Source organism: Calypte anna, chromosome 11, assembly GCF_003957555.1.
Source record: "Calypte anna isolate BGI_N300 chromosome 11, bCalAnn1_v1.p, whole genome shotgun sequence".
In the NCBI taxonomy this organism is placed as follows: domain Eukaryota; kingdom Metazoa; phylum Chordata; class Aves; order Apodiformes; family Trochilidae; genus Calypte; species Calypte anna.
This window is the reverse complement of record NC_044257.1, coordinates 9,754,094-9,774,283: the sequence shown is the minus strand read 5'-3', so window position 1 is coordinate 9,774,283 and position 20,190 is coordinate 9,754,094. Positions and strand designations below refer to the sequence as shown.

Below are 20,190 nucleotides of genomic sequence, written 5' to 3'. Positions count from 1 at the left end.
AAAGAACAAGTTGAATTGAGGAAATAACTTGAATACAAAAATCATCAACTGTTCTTGGAATCTTAATGCCTTTACCTTAGTCTCTAAATTTTGTGCTGCTTCATGAAGTTGTAACAAGACTTGTTTTCTTCCACTGTTTGCCACCTCTAGTCAGTGACAGCACAACAGACTGCTCACTACATGTGCCACCTTGTTAGATTTGCAGTTGTAGCTTATTTCCGCTAGCAGAAATGTACAAATAAAGTAACCATAAAATACGTTTTTCTAAAGAGTAAGTAATTTTTTTAAGTAATGAGCTACCAAAAATCAAGTAACTGCATCCCCATGTCAGGAACTAGGCATGCTTCTGTGCATCTGGCATTCATTAAAAACAGAATTAAGTGCTAAAACTAAAAGTTTAAATCTGTCTACTGAAGGCCTTCTTTGGAAGTGCTACTACTTCATGAGATTAAAGCATATATTTAAAACAATTTAAGTAGCAAACTTTATAAATAATCCCAACAAAGCTGCCAGGTAATTAGCCAGTATAATAATACCCCAAGCTGATAATGTCTTTTACTGCAAACTGCTGTAACTGTGAAACAAAAACAAACAAGAAAAGCACTGGAACTTTAAAGGTAAAGGCTTTACAAAGGAGCAATTTTTATGTTTCTTGGAAAACAAAGAAAGCCTTTTTTCTCTTAATGAATCCATTATATGCACTAGGAAAATTCATTCTAGAAGTGTCCAGATACAGTTTTGGCTTAAAATATTGCTTGCTTTTTTAAAAAATAATTTTCTACAGGAAGATTACTCTTTCAGTTAATTATTTCTACAGTTACAGGTCTGCCAGACAAAAGTGAAATTTTAGCCACTGGAATTTCAAAGAACTCCAAAGAATGTAGGTGTTTCTTAAAATCCCACTTTATGCTTATCTACATCTTTAGGAATCTATATGTTTAATCTATGTATCTGTGTGGCAGTTACTGTTAATATCTTGTTCTCATTAAGAAACATTGCTCATACAATCTGCAATGTAATCACAAATTAAAAGTGACATGATGAGTTGCTTTTTTTTTTTTTTTTTTTTAAATAGTTCCGTTGAATGAAAACCATCAAGAAACAGCAGGTCATTCTTGTCATCTTTTACATACTATAAATTCAAAAGATAGCTTTTTTAGTAAGGATCCAATCAGAAAAATGGTTATTAGCAAAGTGCTTAGAGGCTCCTCAGCTCCTGCTGCTCTACATCAATAGAAAAGAGAACAGATTTTTGTGAAAGGAAAACTTGGAGTTTGTAAGGCCTTAGAAATATATTGGGCAAAATGAAATGTCTATGCAAGCACACACATGCCCTCGCCTACCTCACCTTTCCCTGCCTTCCAGAATCCAGGCAATGGGGTTTATAAGATCATATTGTAAAATTTTTATCTGGTCTATTGCCAGTTTCAAACAAGAGGTCGAAAATGTTCTTTACTGCAGTACTTGGAGAACAATGAAGAGGGAGGAAGAAAAAAGCTTTTCAGTTGGGACGAAGCTTTCATACCTTTGAGTTTTAACATACTGTACTAATGATACATTACTGACTAGTACCTGACAGTTAAAGAAAAAACCTCCAACAATCCTAAATTCTTGGCACCATATAGAGAAATAAGAGGTTACAATGGATCATTTTATTTTCCACTCCTTATATTTATCTCTTAAATGACTGATCAGTCCTTGGTTAAAATACTGTACTCCTACTGAAACAAGAACTCAGAATGGGAAATCAAGTTTTGCTTGCAATTCTCTTTAGTAAGTTTCTCAGGCAAAGATTAGCAAAGATAGAAAAAAGTTAACTCTAGGAAACCCTGTCTTTAGCTTACTGCTTCACTTAGTTTGTACTCTGAATTGTGCTGTGATCCTTATTTAAAATGATGTTTATTATTTCACCTTCATGTTCTTTCATATGATCCAACAGATTTTCTTTGTTGGTAGACTCAAAACCACAAATGCAGCAGCAGAAGAGAAGAACGCAGTATTCTGTGCCAAGATGGGGTAGAGCAGAGTTCTTTTCTAAATTGCATGAGGTATTCATCAAGCTAGGTTTTTCATTTTCATCAGAACCTGAAATTTCATTTGTAGTCTGGTTAGTAGACTCTGTAAAAGAGAGCAAGTTGTCGGAATTTCCTAGTATAGGTACTGTACTTTCATCTGTGCCTTCTAATAAGGTTTTGTCAGGAAGCTGTCCTTGAAACCTAAAATAATAAGAAACACAACAAATATCAAAATAGACAGTTGTTGCTTTTTGACAGGAACTTTATTCTGAATTAGTGTGGTCCTTTGAAAATTCTAGATGACAGGGCTTGAAACTAAATCAGACGTACCTGCTGCTTTGTGAAATTGCATCATTAATAGCCTTGTTCACTTGTTCATAGTTATAATTTTGGTCACTTGCATGTTTCCACATGTGAGACTTCAAGGATGGGGGATGGCTACATACATATCCACAGAGAGAACACCTAGGAAAAAAGAGGTGGAGAAGGAAAAAGAGAAACATTTAGGCATTAAATTGTATTAGTTGCGTATTGGATTAGTTCTTCCAAAAGGTTGGGTAAACAGAGATATACATCAGTCCTCTTCTTGCTCCCCCTTTACATTTTTGCAATAAGGTCAAGTTAATTTGCAAAGTTTCATACTGAGAAATTTACAAAATATTGTTTCTAGGGTGTAAGAATTTTTCAGCTTGCTTTTTTCAGACTTCTTAAACAACTGAGTTAAAATCTTATCTGTCTGGCCTGTTAAAACTGTTTAAACACCACAAAAATGCAAAAGTTCTGATGATGGCAGAAATGTGGTGTACATTGGTGTGGTATCTGGCAAGTAGGTAGTGAGTTCTCTTTGCTGTTGCTCTGAATCAAGCAGGAGCTCTGTTACTGGCACCGATTATGTCAAATGAACAAACAGAAGTCTTTCCTACTGAAGGAAAGGATCACAGAACTGTTGAAGTTGGAAGGGACATTTTGAGATCACCAGGTCCAACCCACCTGCTACAGCACATTGCTAAGGACAGTGTCCAGTCAGGTTTTGAATATATTTACAGATCAAGATTCAGATGACAATTTTGTCCGTAGTTTTCCGTCAGCTCAGGTACCAGAGGACTAAATTTTCTATTTCCCTATAAAACACAGCCTCGCACAGTAAAGAAAACCCAGAAGAATAAATCCTATTTACACAGAGATGTAGTGTATATTTACGGACACAAATAACCCAAGACTGATGAAACTCCCCTAGGGCATTTTTCATATGCAAACACACAACAGAGGCAGCTTTTTTACAAGTGTTTTCCAAGATGATAAATTAGTCATGACAGCATGAAGGAGATGAGTGATAAGCCAGAGCAGAAGAGTACTTGTGGCAAAGACGATGTAGCTCTTTGTCTGTTGAATGAGGAAGCTGCTTTGCTAAGCTTTCTGCTACTCTGGAAGTCTTCAGTTTCTCAAGTCAAATGGAAAAGACCAGGATCAATCAAAGGTGACCTTGTTCTAATAAAGTACAGATAGGAACACATCTCAGTCTTATCCCATTCCTCAATGAGAGTAAGATGTTTTCTGCTAAAACAGTTTGGTCCCGATATGTTACACTATAAAGAGTCTGTTAAAATGACTACTAGTAAGGTTTTTTACATTTTTTAAGACTTCTTTAGAAATATAACCTGGGAACACTAAAACCCATACATAAAACTGTCTCATACACTGCAATTCAGTAAGGTTTTACCTCTTTTCTTAATGACAGTAGGATATAGTCCTTAAATGCCTTGCAAATAATCATACACAGGAAATTATTTCTGCTCAGAAGAAGACCATATAGAACAGCAAAAATCTCAAGTTAGGTGAAGGCATAGTACATTACCTTGCTTATGTAGCAAGATAATTCTCTCCAGCTGGGGAACAACAGGCATGTGCTTCTAGCTCACTTGGCTCTATTGTTTGATTTAGAATGTACTATCCTATTTTTCTCTTTTCCTTCTAATTCGAAGCCTTATGAAGAAAACAGATCCTTTCAGATACAGGCATGTTCACTCTCAGGTTGAGAATCTTAGAATTTCTAATAGGGCTGTTACAAAATAATAGCATCATTAAAAATAAAAATAAAAGGCAGACCTTATAGGTAATTTATAGATGAAATTAGACCAATTTTTTTTTTCCAAATCACTAAGATCAACAAATCATATATATTCCACTAGTCTTACTATATAAATTACTTTTGTGCACCACTAACACAGCTTGGTCAGTGGGTTGGTAATACAGTGAATGAACCAACAGTTCAGTGATTGTTTTTATCCTCTTTTAATTATAGTCTCATTTTTTAAAATAGGTTAATTTACTCAGGTGATTTACTAATCCAATTTAATTTGCTGAGAACAGTATCATGAACAAATGCTGTTGTCTCAAATCAAAGACAGAAACTTAGCAGCTTTTAGCCTGATGCACTGCACCTTATGATCACATACCTAATGTATAGTTACAGTATGTACAAGACATTTCCAGAGAAACAGAATTATTTACCACTGAGCTTAGTAGCAGAACCCTTTCAGTTCTGTAGTATGATTTGCCCTACTGGTTGAACTATGTTGAATTATTAAACTTTACTGTTTGAGTGTTTACTAAATTGATCTACTGAGGAACCAATTATCTTGTGGCTCTTGATAGACAGTTTCCTTGGGGATACAGAGACCAAAGTGTTGGGGGGTTTCAGTAATCCTGGGTAATACTAAGAGCACTCAGCAATATTGCATGAAGTAGGACAGAAGAACAAAAAGAACTTAAAGCTACTAAGAATGTTTTTGGGGAAAAATGCAGGAGCTGGAAATTGCAGAAGCAGGTTTTCTTTAGAAGAAACCCTATGTGAATGTGCTTCATTTAGATTCATCACATTGGCTGTAAAATCTTGCACTAAGTAATATTCAGATTATTACTGATATTCTTTCCCAGTTTTTTGTTGTTTCAAATTACTAGTAAAAAACTGCACATATTTGTGCCAACATTCATTATAAATATATATCTAAAATATATATAAAAAGTGTATCTGTAGACAGACTATAAAGGACACTCATCACTTAAATGTAATGACCAGTCATTCTAATTCTTAACTAAGGCAACGTGATGCCCATCTGGATTCTAACTAACATGTATATGCAAAGACTGTGCCTACACTACAATATTAAACACAGCCAAAGTACATTCCTGAGTACTGCATTTAACAATCTATAATGTTAAATGTTAGCAGTGCCCCTGGCATGGTTTTAGCTCATGCATTCTCCCAAACAATTCCAGACATGCTACTTACAATAGGCAGTTTATGTGCAACCACCCAATTCTGGAATAAAAAATAAATCTGAATACTGTACTGAAGGGAGGCCATGGACATGTTTAATAAGCTCTCACAAACATCATCTGGGAATGCCACACCAAATCTCTTCCTCTCAAAAAACAAACAAAAAGTCACTAAGGAATTAATCTGGGGGGGGAGGAAATAATAGAATCTGAACTCTTCTTTGTATCTTAACACAACAAAATCACTACTTTCACAGCTTTTGCCAAATTAGAACTGTTACATACTTGTACTGTTCCATTAGCTGCACTGCCTGATGCTCCTGGGGGTGGCGCCTCATATGGCATTTCAAGCTATTCATATTTGTGGTGGCGAAGTCACATACTCGACATCTAAAGAGACAATAACAAATAAACTAATCTGACAAGTAACTGCTAACACTATTCCAGGAAAAAAAAAAAAAATCTATGAGAAAGCAAAGTGTCTGGAAAGATTGCAGTTGAAGACTAATTATGTTTTACAGAAGTCCAAGTTAATTTTCAATTTTTTGGACTGGGAGAATCTTTTGAAGCCTGAAAAAGCCCCCATGTTTGAGCAAGAAGCAGGAGACATGATGACTGTGTTCCTTCCTGGCACCTGTGCTGTGCACCTCTGCTGAAGTCAGTAAGTGTCATGAAGTACAGGGAGATGCAGACGTACTTGAAGAGTTGCAGCTTGTCTTGGAAGTTGGCTGACTGTGCCATGCAAAGGCAGAATAGGACCATAAGAACTATAGGGGACATAGTGTATTTAGAAAGAGTCTTGTTCCTCAAGAATAAATGTTTTACATAATGCAGCAGCCATGTTTCTCCTCACATTTTAAAAGCAAAGCTATCTAGTAATAAACCATCTTTGTTGCAAAGCACTGTATTTGAAATAGGAAGTCAGCACAAGATCAGCACATTTAGATTCAAGTGCCTTTGATTCAAGGACCATTGTGTCACATCACGCCATCTAAATTTTTAATTTTTACTTCAGTCACAATATCTTTCCGTAAAAACAATACCTAAACCAGTTAGGATCTAAATTTACATCCATGGATTTATTTCATAAAGTATTAAACAAAATACTACACTACTCATAAATATCAATATACTACCACACAAGCTTCTTGTACATAACACACTGAAATAGGAACTCCCAAGCTCAGCTAAAACTCTGCAAATTTATTATTACTTAAATGGTTTATTTTTCTGAAATGGAAAATGTCCAGTATTTTTCATGTCTGGTCTATAGCATGAAACAGTTTGAGACTGCAGGATACTTGAGATTGTACATTTTTATTTTTGAAAGGACTTAATTGTGCGGTATTAAAATCCAAAGATATCAAACCTACAAAAATGTACCACTGGAGGCTATACAGTTTCATTTTCAGCAATTTTTGTCAAGCAAAAAATGTTTACAACTATAAAAATGACAACAATATAGTAGGTTGCTATCTGGTACTAGGAGAAATACCACAAATACTGGTTCTTTACAGATTCTAGGCTGTGGCTTAAATACTCTACCAGGTCTGCAGATTTGTCTAAGAGGTTCATGAAAAAATAAGAAAAGCAAGCCAGGCCAGTAGGCTTAAATTTAGTATGCAGCAGGCTGTCTCAGCAATGGAAAATCTTCAAGGGTTCCTAAATCAAACAGGCTGACTAGCAACAGTTCAGAAAACTATCATATACAAGACACTCTACAGTATCTGATTTTCCAACCCCACTAAATAAAAAATGTCAATAGGGAAGATTCTAAGGTGAGAAAAAACAAATCTATCTATACTCCACAATTGGTCTCTGAGCAAAGAACTTGCAAATTTTTGCTAGTTTAATGGGCTATCATTATAATAATGTACAAATAAAAATACAACAGGTCTTCTGATTTTGTTTATTCAGAAGAGGAAGTCTGTGGTTGACCTCTACATTTCAAGGTGTTGATTTTCCAGAATCTGTACTAAAATGGTAGGACTCAAAATCCTATTAAGTCAGATCTATTTTCTAGCCACTAGAGAGGGTCAGAGATCCACACTGAGTAAGCATAGATTGAATTTGTGGGAATTTATACAGCAATCAATAGAAAAAGGCATGATTTATTTTTCTGCTGGGGACCTGAGTTACAGTATTACACATGACTTCAGATATCAAAGTTTCTGTATAAATCTGTATGACACCTTTGCAGAAAAGTTACAAAATCTGATCCTAAATGACTGAATATTATTTGAAACCTGTGAAAAAGAGGAGGGGATTGGTGACAAGACAAAGGGAAGAATTTTACCATAAAGCCAGTGTGCAAAGTAGCAATATGACAATGGAAAACATTTTGCAATAAAGCAAGTACAAAATGCTTGCATGCTTTTAGGCATGCAAGGTGCTCAAGAAATATATTATTACTTTTGGCCAAAGTTCAGTATTATGATGTAATTATTTCCTTTCCACATCTGAGTGATTCAAACTAAAAGCAAGCAAAGATGCGTCCTAGAAAAGTTAGTAAATCTTAATTACATAGAGTCAATCAGCTCCTTCAAATTTGCAGTAAAATTATGTAAATTTATTTAACAGTATCTTCAAAATTGCATGAGCAATTAAGTAGCCTTTTGAGTTAAAATAAGTAGACCAGATATATGGCATAAGGCAGTAGTATTTGAGACACTTACCTATATGGCTTATCAGAGTTATGAATTCGTCTGTGATTCCGTACACCAACGTAAGTTGTGCTTGTGTAGTCACATACATCACATCTGTACAGTTTCTGAACTGAGGATTTACTTCCTATATGAAACAAAATCCATTATTTTAAAGAGTTTAAGGAGTTCTCAGACTATACTTTTAGCACAACATGTTTTAACATTTTAAAGAAGTACTTTAAAATATCTAGATATACTTAATACTTTTAAAGTATCTGGAGCAAACTTGCAACACACATAGGGATAATTCTGGATTTGCCCTGCCACTTACTGGGACTATTACAATTTTGTGAAGACACATTCTTCCTCTCTATTGTGGACACTTCCTTTCCTGCATTTGAGTTAAAATTCAATTTACAGCAAAAAATGATAAAAGATGTGGGAACTGCTGAACCCAGCTGTTTCACTGCTTCACAGAACGGATCAAATCAAAGGAAAAGATGAGCATTGAGAAAGGACAAGTTTCAAACTGGCAAACATAGGAAAGAAAACCAAAAGGCCTCCCGAAGCATCTAAATCCGTATACAATCACAATTTCAGAAGGATCTGAGATGATAAAAAAGATGCTGACCAGATGTGCTAAGAATTAATTTGGAACTTCTCCAAATTACTAAAATGCAATTGTAGCAAAAATAGTTTTTTCTTTCTAGAATCAAAGAGACTCTTGAAAAATTAATGGTTGCAGAGACAATGGCTAATGACTAATTGAACACAGGAAAATGTGTGCCTGCAAGTGCACAGTCTGAGTATTTCTGAGATGTGTGTAGACTCAAACAGCTCTTTTCCTTCTCCCTCACTGAATAATGGAACTGATTTAGGTTAAAACATTCACATGAGGGAAGAGGGATGGTATTTTTTATGCAGGCTGTTTTCCCATTCCAGCCCATCATGCAGCCCTCATGCACTACCAGAATGAGGAAACAGCAGAAACATGAAGGAACACCAAGGCTGGAGCTGTTTCAATCAGCACTACTCTTAAAGGAAACATCAAACTAGAATCAAAGGGTTTTCTTTCTGCATCTAACCTAAGTAATTTTACTTTTTTTTTTTTTTATTCCAAGTGGAAGAAAGGTGCTCAAGTTCATTTCATCTTTACACCAAATTCTTATTAGCTGGCTGAACACTCAAGCCATTATTCTCAGTTATGTTTGTGGACTTTGAAGAAGCTTTGACGGAGAACCTTAAAGAATTTCTCTGGTGGCTGAGATCATTAACAAAGCACATGCCTAAACCAAAATAAATAGACATTTCAATTAAAAATGTGTGGGACACAAAATAAAGCTCAAGTCTTGCAAGAGCAGACCTCAGAAGACACTCATATGGAGCACCTCTCCAGCACAAACACATCATTAGTTTGTGAAGGGTTTTACTTCTACTGGGATATACCAGAAGATCCAAGGTGTATCAGAAAAGGATGTATTATTAACTGCATGGATTTTAGTAGATATTGCCTTAAGAACTCTGATAGCAGCAAGTGATTTACTTCCCAGACCTCTCAGCTCCTCCAGAAAACAAATATAACTCCACTCCCTGAAAAATTTAAGTTCTGATTTCCCAAACTGTGTCCCTCTACTCTGAATCCTGAAGAATTATTAAAGGCTTGTCAAGGTCAAAAGCACTGAAAGGAGCATCTATCTGCCACTGTTCTGATCTGCAGTTTGAAAAGACAGGCAAGTTTGAAATTTGAAATAAGTAAGTGTCCAAAAAGATGGAAAGTGGACTTTAGACACATCTCTGATTAGGTCTAAATACTGTGAACTTCTTTTTAGTTTAAAGTAATAAAAAACTAACTGAAAGCCACTCCCTTATCACCTCCTCAATTCCAAATATTTTTAGCTTAGTAAGAAATGAGACAAGTAGAATGAACTCTGGAGGAACTGTAGAGTTTATCTTGAAATCAGAAGTTCCATCTCTTGGGACCAAAACACTGAACAGACTTTGTAAAGGTAATTTTGTTCTCAAGTTTCCTCTGGATGATGCTGGACTTCAGTGACCCAGACTGGATCTCTTCATTATCAAAGCAACGATTAAGAATCTTTATGGTACAACTCTCATTTAAAGGAGATATCGTGGAATAAACCAGTAGAGAGAATGAGGCACCCAAAATGGAAGTTCAGCTTTTCACTTTGTCGTCCCTCCCCCCCCAGGTAAGCACTGAGTTGTTTTTTCTAAAAAAAGTCTAAATTTTTAGATATATTATTCTGTGGGATGAAGTCATACAGCTAACTTAAACAGTGAGGGAAAATTACCACTAATTAACCTTTCACTCCAAAGTTCATCACTCTTGGCTCAAGATGCAAAGTAATTAGGTAGGGCTGATAACCTCAGAGGGTTATTCTGCATAATATAATATGCTACATAAAATAAAATAGCAATCTGAACACAAAGACAGTCTGACATAAAATTTGTCTAATTCTGTGTGTACTAAGATGACAGAAAAAAATCATATTTTTTTCTTTAAAACATGACAGTGTTCACTCTTGTAGAGACCTTAAAGATATGCAATATATAACATGCACTTTTTGTAGGTCTACCTTCAACCAAAATATATAATTTTTTCCTACAAATATACTCATGCATTAAAAAGTCCTAATTCTTACTGTAAATGATCAAAACAATAATAAATACTTGGAGACTTTGGAATTTCTATTTCTACAATTATTCTTTAACAAATGCACATTTATTTATGCAGAAGACCTCAAGTGAATACAAAAATACTTACTGCCCTACAGATCTATGGGAGAGCAGGGGTTGTGTGAAGGTTAAGCTATTGAATGCTCTACTTGAATGGGTTTTCCATCTAAAATTGTGCAGCTTTAGAATAAACTGCTTCCAAATGTGTTTTCTGTTACAAATTTGGTATTTTATTGGGCAGGCAGCTTATAACAAACAGTATCTAACGAGGTTTTTAAAGCATTATGCAAACATATTATCTATTGCACAGTTATAAGTGGCTAACCACCCAGTAGCACACACTTAGGAACAATTATTTCTAGCAATCACTACTTTATATTTATTCCTTCAACAAAATGCACATAAATTATAATACATCATATAATGTCACGCTGTTGCAAAATATCTGTTGTGTCTCCCACCCCCTGAACTGCCTTATTTTTTGTGGGTTTGGGGCCTTTTCTGCTTTCTGGATAGAGGATATCAGCTCTCTTAAATGTGAACATGGAAATGACAGATCTTTGTTCTAGCAGCACTAACAGGTGCTCTTGTAATGCTGCTTATTACCCTATTCCTTCATTATTAGACATTTACAATCTGATCATATCCAGTGTCATAATGCTCACTTTTAATTTATTGTACAACCATGAGGAATAAAGAGACTTTTAGGACCAACTATTTCATAAACAAGAAATGAAACTGTTCCAGCTCAGGCATCTTTCACATAAACAGATGCTTTGCCATAAACTTCTTTGTTTCGTGTCGCTTTATAGGGATGACATCTGTTTGACAAGAGATTGCTGTACTGCAGTGATGTTGCAATTTGATTATAAATTGGTTCTGAAATAATTTAAATATTCCACAGTATGAGTTAATAAAAGTTTAAAAGGAAAACTGTTTTCATTCAAGCCATATTAGTAAATTTAATGTAGGGTAAACAATCAATTAAAATGCCTGGGTGTAACACTTCTGTAAGACAATAATGAGCAAAAAAAACAAGAACAAAAAAATCTCTAAAGTAATTAAATTGAAAGCAGACATTTTTCTCAAACAGAGGCTCCTTTTTCATGCGAGTTACATTACAAGATCAGGATATAAATCCAAAACCACCTTACTTAGAAACTGTATTTTTATAAGGAGACGGTCATCTTGATTTTCAGCTACCTTATCAGGAGTTTAGCTCAAAGAATTCAGTATTCCCCAAAATCTGACACATTTCAGGAACTGTGAAGTAGTTATTCCTGTATGGTGACATCTTTAAAAATATTGGTTTTAAAATAAACAAACCTTTGTCAGAAGTCATAGTCCAAACTGTGTTCATAGATACTGTAACCAGCTAAACTAAAAACATTTTATTTCCTATCACTTCCATTAATATATGTATCTCTTCTGAAGAGGAAACCCCACTACTTAATGGGAACATTCTCACTACCAGCAGACTCTCCCTTGTCTTTTTCCTGTGTTCCTGCATTCAAATGGCTCTCTCAGGATTAGATATTAGGGATGTGATAAGCACTACAGGAAAGTTTCCTGAATTCAAATGCCTTCTGCATTGATGAGAACAAGAAAGAGTTGGGAAGGGTCATTCTACCTGAGGCCGGTAAGATAATTAACTTTTAAGTTTCTCTAAGTTGTACAGTGAAAGCCAGAAAAAGAGGAAGCATGAGCTAAGAGAACAGAAGTTAAGAATCTCCTTCTATTCTGACATCCACCATGTTGCTTTGGACAAATTATTAATGGTTCAGGCTGTCCACCCTGGCTCATACTGGTTTATACCTCTTTTCACAAGTGGCTGCATCAGTTCCAGTGATTACTTTTGCACTCACTGATCAGCTGTAGAGGTGAGAGTAGAACCCAGAAATTTCAACTGCGATCTAAGTTGTGTTATAGTGCACATTTTGCTATCTAAATAAACAAGAGACCATAGTTCGCACAGAAAAGAGCTATGTGCACAAAATGGAAACGCTTCAGCTCACAGCTGTTCAGAGGTTCAGAATGACTTGTATTTTCCCACTGTGCTATGAAATTGCAAAATAGTAATTACACTGTTGTCCTCAGAAGAAAAATGCTGTAAAACTTCTCACAAACTTTAGCTCACCAGAGAAGATGATAGATTCAAGTGGCAATAATAAATATTGGGCCTCCAGGATACTTGAAGGTTTTTAAGACCACATTTTCTCCTAAAGTTCAAATTTGGCTATTTTCCCCCTATTTCACTGCCTTAACATATCAAGGGTTTGGTTGTTGTTTTTAGAAACAACCCTATTAAATTATAAGCAGATACACAGTTAAACAAGCTTTAAGAAAAGGCGTACCTGCTGTTACCCTAGCAACTAGTACAGATACATGCATTTTTGAATGCCTTGTTTGCCTTTTCAGGACTAAAAGAAATTCCTCATTTTGAACACTGCATAACTGAACAGAATTTTGAAATACAAAGTGAATGGTATGGTATGTATATGCTGACAGCAAACTACATTAGCACAGTGAGTTTACAAAAAGACTTTCTTTTGTTAACTGTAAGTGATTGGGGCAATACTGTAGCTACTGAAGGAAGGAAAAAAAAGATTATTTTCTTTAAAAGTTAGATTTATACTCCATACCAGTTGTTCTTCATAAGAAAAAATATAAGGTCCAATTAAAGGGGCTAAAAATGTCAGACCTATCAATAAATGTCAGTAAGGTATCTCAAAAATTACTATGTGAAGTTTTGCACACCAAAAAGTACATTTAAGGTTATGAACAGGCATGAAAACATTTCAGCACCAGTGAGATCTTAAAATTAGTCTTAGACAAATATAACAAGTAATATAACAAGAAATAATGTTATGTGTAACGTTTTGTAATTCAGGTGTAAAGATAAACACTACCTTCTCTTTCATCTGCTTCATTGGAAACTATTAGTTTGTTAGATGTAGCTGTTGAAAAGATATCTGGAAGACTATGTTGTTCTCTTTCATGATTTCGCAGCTGGCTCTGAAAAAACAATTTCCCATGTTTAAATATACATTAAAAACATAAACTGGTCAGTTGAAGTATTCAAATCACTTGTGACACTGTTACTCAAGCTGTAATGACAACTGTTATAAAATGTATGTTAACATACATACAGATTATCCCTCAGGTAATCTTATTATAAACAAAACAAAGTAATTCACATTAATTAATAAGATAAAGCACTGATGAGACTGACAGAGAGGATTATACAATGTGTTTAATTTAGAAAATAAATTTTCATCTTCCTCTATTCCCATAGCAAGCCGTTCTTCCCCCACATTTATTATATTCCAAAAGCAGTATTAGAGAAGTTAGAGAATGGCTTGTGTGAAAATTGACTCGATTTTTATGTTTCCAAGTGACTCAAGAAGTTTGTTCCTGTTTCTACTTGTGGAAGGGGAGGGCCCTTTTTCTACTCTGCCTGTACAATTTTTAAGTAGGACTAAACAACAGTAAATATGGGAAATCTGCACCAGTTGTACAGCTAGATACTGTGGCTATCTGTTCTATATTCATGAGTACTAAACTGAGCATAAAGGAACAAACCAGCACTAATGCTTAAAATAGCAATTATAAAAAATGGCAGAAGTACATTATTCTGCTCTGCTGTGTCATCTTTCAGGTGCAAGTTCTACAAAACACCCAGATCGGAACAGTAACAGAGGAAAAAAAGAAAATTTCTGCTTCAAAGTATTTTGTGTTACTCCTAAATGCCATGATGACTTTTGCACACAGTCACAACTAGAAGGCATATCTGAGCATTCTTTTAAATTTTCAGCTGTTAAGTTCTCTAATGCTCCCATTTCCTCCTGCAGGTGCTACATATGGGCAGAAAACCACCATGGTGTGAATACATCTGTAAGATGGTTCTCAGGAAAATGATAGGTGAGAAAGCAAGTTTATTTCAGTGGGTAAAGCAGAACAGTTAATAGCTAAATTCTATATTTGGAAAGAGCTGCTGGCAAGAGTCACCAGTTGTAATGATGATGAACCCAGGATGTCAGAATTAATTGTTAGAAAGAGGGATCACCACTTATTTTAAAAGCAGCAAAATAGATTATTTAGCTATTATAGACAAACACAGGAAAGAACTTTACCTTATAATGAAAGGATTCTTCACACTGCTTGCATTGATACATTCTTGTTTTGCAGTGGTTGATCATGTGGCTCTCTAAATCCTTACTATTGTCAGCAATGTGTTCACAGATAGGACACTGGTATGGCTGCCTCTGACGATGGACTCTCAAGTGCTGCTTTATGTAGCCCTTATTGCCACTGCTGTAGTGGCAGAGGCGACAGCGGTAGGGTCGATCTGCATTAGGTATATATTCAACTAGGTTACTCCCAGGAATATTTGCATCATTTGCATTTTGGCATTGTGCGTTGTCTTGTAATTCTTTCAGAATGTCATCATCAGAAGCATTCTGATCTGTCCTCTCCTTCAGTTTTTCAATGACAGTGAGCAGTGACATACTGATGCCCATTTTAATTGGTGCTTCTGACAACACTGGCCTTTCTTTCTGTATCTCAACTATTGCACATTCACTTTGGTTTAAGCCACTGAACTCCTCTGAAGGGCTTTTAAGGGAGGACATCACTTTAGAATGAGCCATACACTGGCCATCAGCTTCTCCCAGTCCGGCACCTCTGTCCACATCATCCTCTCCAGTCACAGCCCTGAAGTTGGCCCTGGTTAGTTCTGCAGCTCTGGTTGGCATTGTAACAAGAGCTTCTGCAGCTAATGAGTGGAGTCGTAAAGACTCAGAATTTGTCCTTCTTCGTGCAGGAGGCACATTTTCATCAGTTCCTAAGTTTTTATTAGAGCTTAATTCATTATCTTTCTTCTCGGTATTATTCCATCCTATTATTACTTCTTGAATTTCATCTGAATGATAAACTTCATCAGGCTCTTCACAGGTAACATGGGATTCTTCCGAGATTGATTTTTTTTCTCTTTCAATGTCAGTGTTCATCAAGAAAGGCTTTTGCAAGACACTTTCTTCTGCACCTGGCAAACGCTCCACTATTACATTAACGTGACCCTTTTTATTTGGACTACAACTGATGATTTTCTGTGCTGATGAAAGTAGGCTATCTGTTATCATATTATCCTGTTCTGCATCTGATACAGTCTCCTCTAAAACCTCTGTAGTGGGAGAATGCACTACAGACTGATGCAGCATCTCTTCTTCTTTAACATTTGTTCCTACAGGCGATTTACACGACAGTTGCTCAGAATTGCAAATCTGAAGTTGAAGAGAAGGTTCACCAGGGATATCAAGTTCATTATTTTCCAAAGAAAGAACAACTGTATCCACAGTATGAGGTGTGTGAGTTACAACTGTCTCAGACAAGCTGGTAATTTCATTTTCTTCCTCAAAGATAGGATAGGAGCAGTCAACCTCACCTGCATGTTTCCAAGCATGTGTTTTCAACATTCTTTGCTGACCGCAGGTGTACCGACAAATCAAGCACCGGTACATCCCGTACTGCTCGTAGGTGTACCACTTCCTCCCACCCACTTCAGGAGTGTGAGTAGATGGAGTTACATCTTTACATTCTGGATTTCCTGTCTGATCAGTCCCTGCCTTGACACATCCTTCCACAGGTGCTTGCAAAAATGAACTTGCAACATTTACACATTGCTGCACTTTTGTTGGGATGTTATTTTTACCATAATCCTCATGGTGACTTTGGAAGTGTGATTCAAAGTTCTTCTTGGCTTTTGGAGCAAAATGACATTCTGAGCACATTAATATCACTTCGTTTTTTCTGCCCGTGTTGTTTTATGTGTTCTTGTAGCGTTAAGAGAGAAGGTGAAGAAACTTAACACAGACTAACACTGGTAGCACGTCACCTTTTTTTGCTTTGTGGAAGACATTCAGTCACAAAATAATCTGCTTGTAACTCTTCAGTCTTTTTAGCAGCAATTACAGATAGCTCAATTGCTTTAGCTGGGATTTCACAAAGATCATCTGCATCAAAGGACTGTGCAGGGAAGCAGCACTAGGATGGGAACGTTTTTTTCCCTATTAAAAGGCATCTTGTGACTTCTCACTTTCAAACTATCTTGCTTAGTTTCTGGATAACATGGATTAGTGGATCAGTTTTTACATTTTCTCTGATCTTCACTGTTCTGCCAGTGCTGGGCCAATGACTGTTTTCAGAAATCAGCACAGCCTCCTGTTCCCCAATATCTGGCATCAATACTGCAACAGTGCTTCCTTCTTCCATAATACCTAGAAGAAAGGGTTTTATAAAAAAATTACAATTTATACATGCACAATAATAAAAATTCAATCCAGTTCTACTTGGATTCTTCCTCTAGTAAATTTGGATGCTTAATGCCACTAAATAAAACCTTTCAGAGTTACTATATAAATAGCCAAGATTATGAGGACATTTAGTGGATAGCATAGATGCTATTCATACAACCAGACAGATTAACTTGAAGAGACCCCAATACCAGCCTCTCTCCAAGCTGTACAAGGACAAGATAACTTTAGCACTGTTACAGATGTGTTTTTTCTTTACAAGGACTACATATTTGAATGCTAGATACCAAATAATAGTAATTGGCATATTTATGTTAAAACCCATGATATGATATAATGTATTCCTAACATACTTCTCTGATACACTGATGTCTTCTAAAGCAAATGACAATTTTCAATGAACTTAGTTTATAAAATAAGCAATTTATTTCCTTGAAATGTTAGGAAAATAAAGTAATTCTGGTACTTATTTTGAATTAGTACTTGTCATATGACTATACTGGAGATTATTCAGATGTCAAGTCTTACTTACTATAAATTATTTTCTACAAAAGCTACTAATTGTAGTTTTTTATAGAATTCCTTAATTTAGGGAAAATCAATGGGCATGAAAGTTTTAAAGAGTAATTTTTTTCTGTTTGAGGGAAAGGCTAGAGGCAGTAACTATTCCCTTACACTTCCTTTAACACATATCTGACCATAAACCACAGGCAATAATGTGGTACTGTTGGAGGTTAAACGAGAAGCCAAATATGTACAAATTTACATGAAAAACATACTTTGTGATGTGGGAAAAGCTGTGGGGTGAAGGTGGAGGAGCTGGACAAAAAGTCTTAGCAGAGACATTTACTTGTGAAAAAACAGTCTAAAAATACCTATTCAAGTTCCACTATATATTCATTCATGTATTTTATACTCAATATGTAATTTTTATATACTATATATAAAACTCAGAATATAGAGATGCCACATTTCTTTTTATGTAGCTTGAAAATGTATTCCCAAGGGATACATTTAATTTCATTCATTTTCATGGGATTTATTTAATTTTTAATTTTTGCTTGAAAGAGACACAGATTAAACCAAACCTCCAGAACTGAAGACCCAGAAATCCAATATCCTTTTTTACTTCCAGATCTTGAATACAGCACAGAATGAACAGACATAAGAGGAGGTTCTGTGGTGTCCTTTCCCACTACAGAAAAATTCTAAGCAGAACCACTCAGCTCACTTTATTTGCCATCAACTTACAATTCAGGTCACCACCAGATACTATCACCATCAGCAACGTCAGTATCACCATCAGCAACGTCAGTATCATTCCCACCCTATATCCCACCACAGTTAAATGCTTTCAAGTTGAAAATTCTGCAGTATTGTCAGTTCTGAGCCATCAGACTATTGCTGTTCAGAAATGACACCAGAGATAGGGTACCCCCGATGCATCGATGTGGGACGCCTGTAGCTGATCTAAGTTACAGGCTGTGTCACCACGAACCCCGTGTTGCGTCATTTTTGTTCAGAACCAAGTTTAACGCTCACTGTGAGCTGCAGGACCTTGGGCTTTTAGAGGCTCGATAAGACAAGTACTCAAACATCGGAGATTCACTCACGACACCGTTTTCACTAGGAGCAAGGGTGATTCAGTGCAGTGACACAAAACTTGAGCCTGGAAGAATGGCTCTGCCCGCACTCGACCACTGACACGGTCCGCACAGGAATTAAACCACGGGGTTGGGGGCTGGCGGAGGGCCCGCGGGGGCAGAGCCAGACCCAGACCCAGAGCAGCCAAGCCCGCCCGGGCGGTGGAAATGCTGCACGTCCCGAAAAAGCAAATCGCTGGCACAAGAGCCAAACGCGGCGGGCGCCGGCCGGGCCCGATCGGCCCCGAGGCAGGGGAAACTCCACGGGCGGGAGCTCTGCGCTCCCAGCAGCCGCCCCCAGCAGCGGAGTCGCCGGCCCGGACTGCGGCTCGGAGACCGCTGGCCGCGGAACCGCGACATCCTCTTACGGGACCGCCGAGCCCGCCCTGACTTTCTGCGCTCCCCGTCGCCGCCCCCGCCGCCGCTCCCCCGGCGGTCCCCCGCTTTAAACCGCGCAGATGCCGCCGGGCCGGCCCTTCCGGCAGCGGGCCCGGCCACCGACAGGTAGGTGTGAGAAGCAGCTCACGCGAGGAGGCGTTGAGGTGAGTATGGGATGAGGTTGGAGGAGAGGAAGGAGGCGGCCGCGGCCTGGGCCCGGAGAAGGCTCCGCCGGGAGCTGCAGCCGCCCGCGGCTCTGCACATGGGCAGCGGCGCGCCGCCCCGGGGCCTGCCCGCCCGCCGCGCGCCTAGCGCCCTACCTACCTGCCGCCCCACCGCCGCCGCCCGCTGCCCCCGGCGGCGCCGCCCGCCTTGAGTTTTAACCGCGGCTTTAACGGAGAAGAAAAAAAAATATAATTTTTTTTCCCCTCACCTCCGGCCACCGCTTCAAGATGGCGACGATGGAGCCCCTATCACGTGACTGGCGGGCTCGCGTCAGGTGACCGGCGGGTGGACGCTGCTGCCGCCGCCGGGCTGCCAGCTCCGCGCCGTTGCCATGGAGACGAGAGCGGGAACGGCGGCGGCCGCGCTGGGTGAAGCGGGGATGTGACCGTGACCCCCTCGACACAGCCCCCTCGATACAGCCCCCCCGAAACCCTCCCTCCCTCCCCCCCCGACACACCGCCCCCGGCCCTCGCCCCGACGTGGGGCTCCGTCGTTACGTTTATCATCTTAATTTAAGTTTCCATTCGGCACCACCAGCGATGCGCAGCCGCTCCTGCTGTCCCAGTGTCGCTGAGCTGATGGCTTTGCTCAGTCTCAAAATAAGTGGTATTATTGCAGCTCCTGTGCTTGGGTGATCATCTGGCTTCCTGACGTGGTGATCCTGGTGGGTCAGGATCCCAGCATCCAGTGCCAAGCCAGGCAGCGTGATGCCCTTCGAAAAATGGTGTAGTCTCCCAAAAGGCATTTTCTTTCAGCACAGTTTCCAGTTGGTAAACACCTGTAGCTAAAAAGACCCACAACACAACAACGCCCATGTTTTGGGTCTAAAGTCGTAAATCGTTGTAAATGTTTCCAAGTGTAAACTGCAGATAACTCACAACAAATTGTAAGATCAGGAATATGGAGTGGAGAGCACATGCTGCATCTTGGGACAAACTGAGAAGCTACATGGAAGTGTTCTGTGCTGTGGATTTGTGAGATGTTTCATATAAACTGACAA

General features: G+C 38.0%; 1 protein-coding gene across 1 annotated transcript; it reads right to left on the bottom strand.

Moving 5' to 3' along the window:
• Positions 1–676: 676 nt before the first annotated feature.
• ZNF507 (zinc finger protein 507) lies at positions 677–19,463 on the bottom strand. The gene is given in 7 exon segments (XM_030457974.1): positions 677–2,216; positions 2,346–2,480; positions 7,970–8,084; positions 13,543–13,648; positions 14,767–16,440; positions 16,442–16,908; positions 19,399–19,463. Coding segments are annotated over 6 exon segments (2,856 nt in total). The 5' UTR covers positions 16,904–16,908; positions 19,399–19,463; the 3' UTR covers positions 677–1,852.
• Positions 19,464–20,190: the final 727 nt, after the last annotated feature.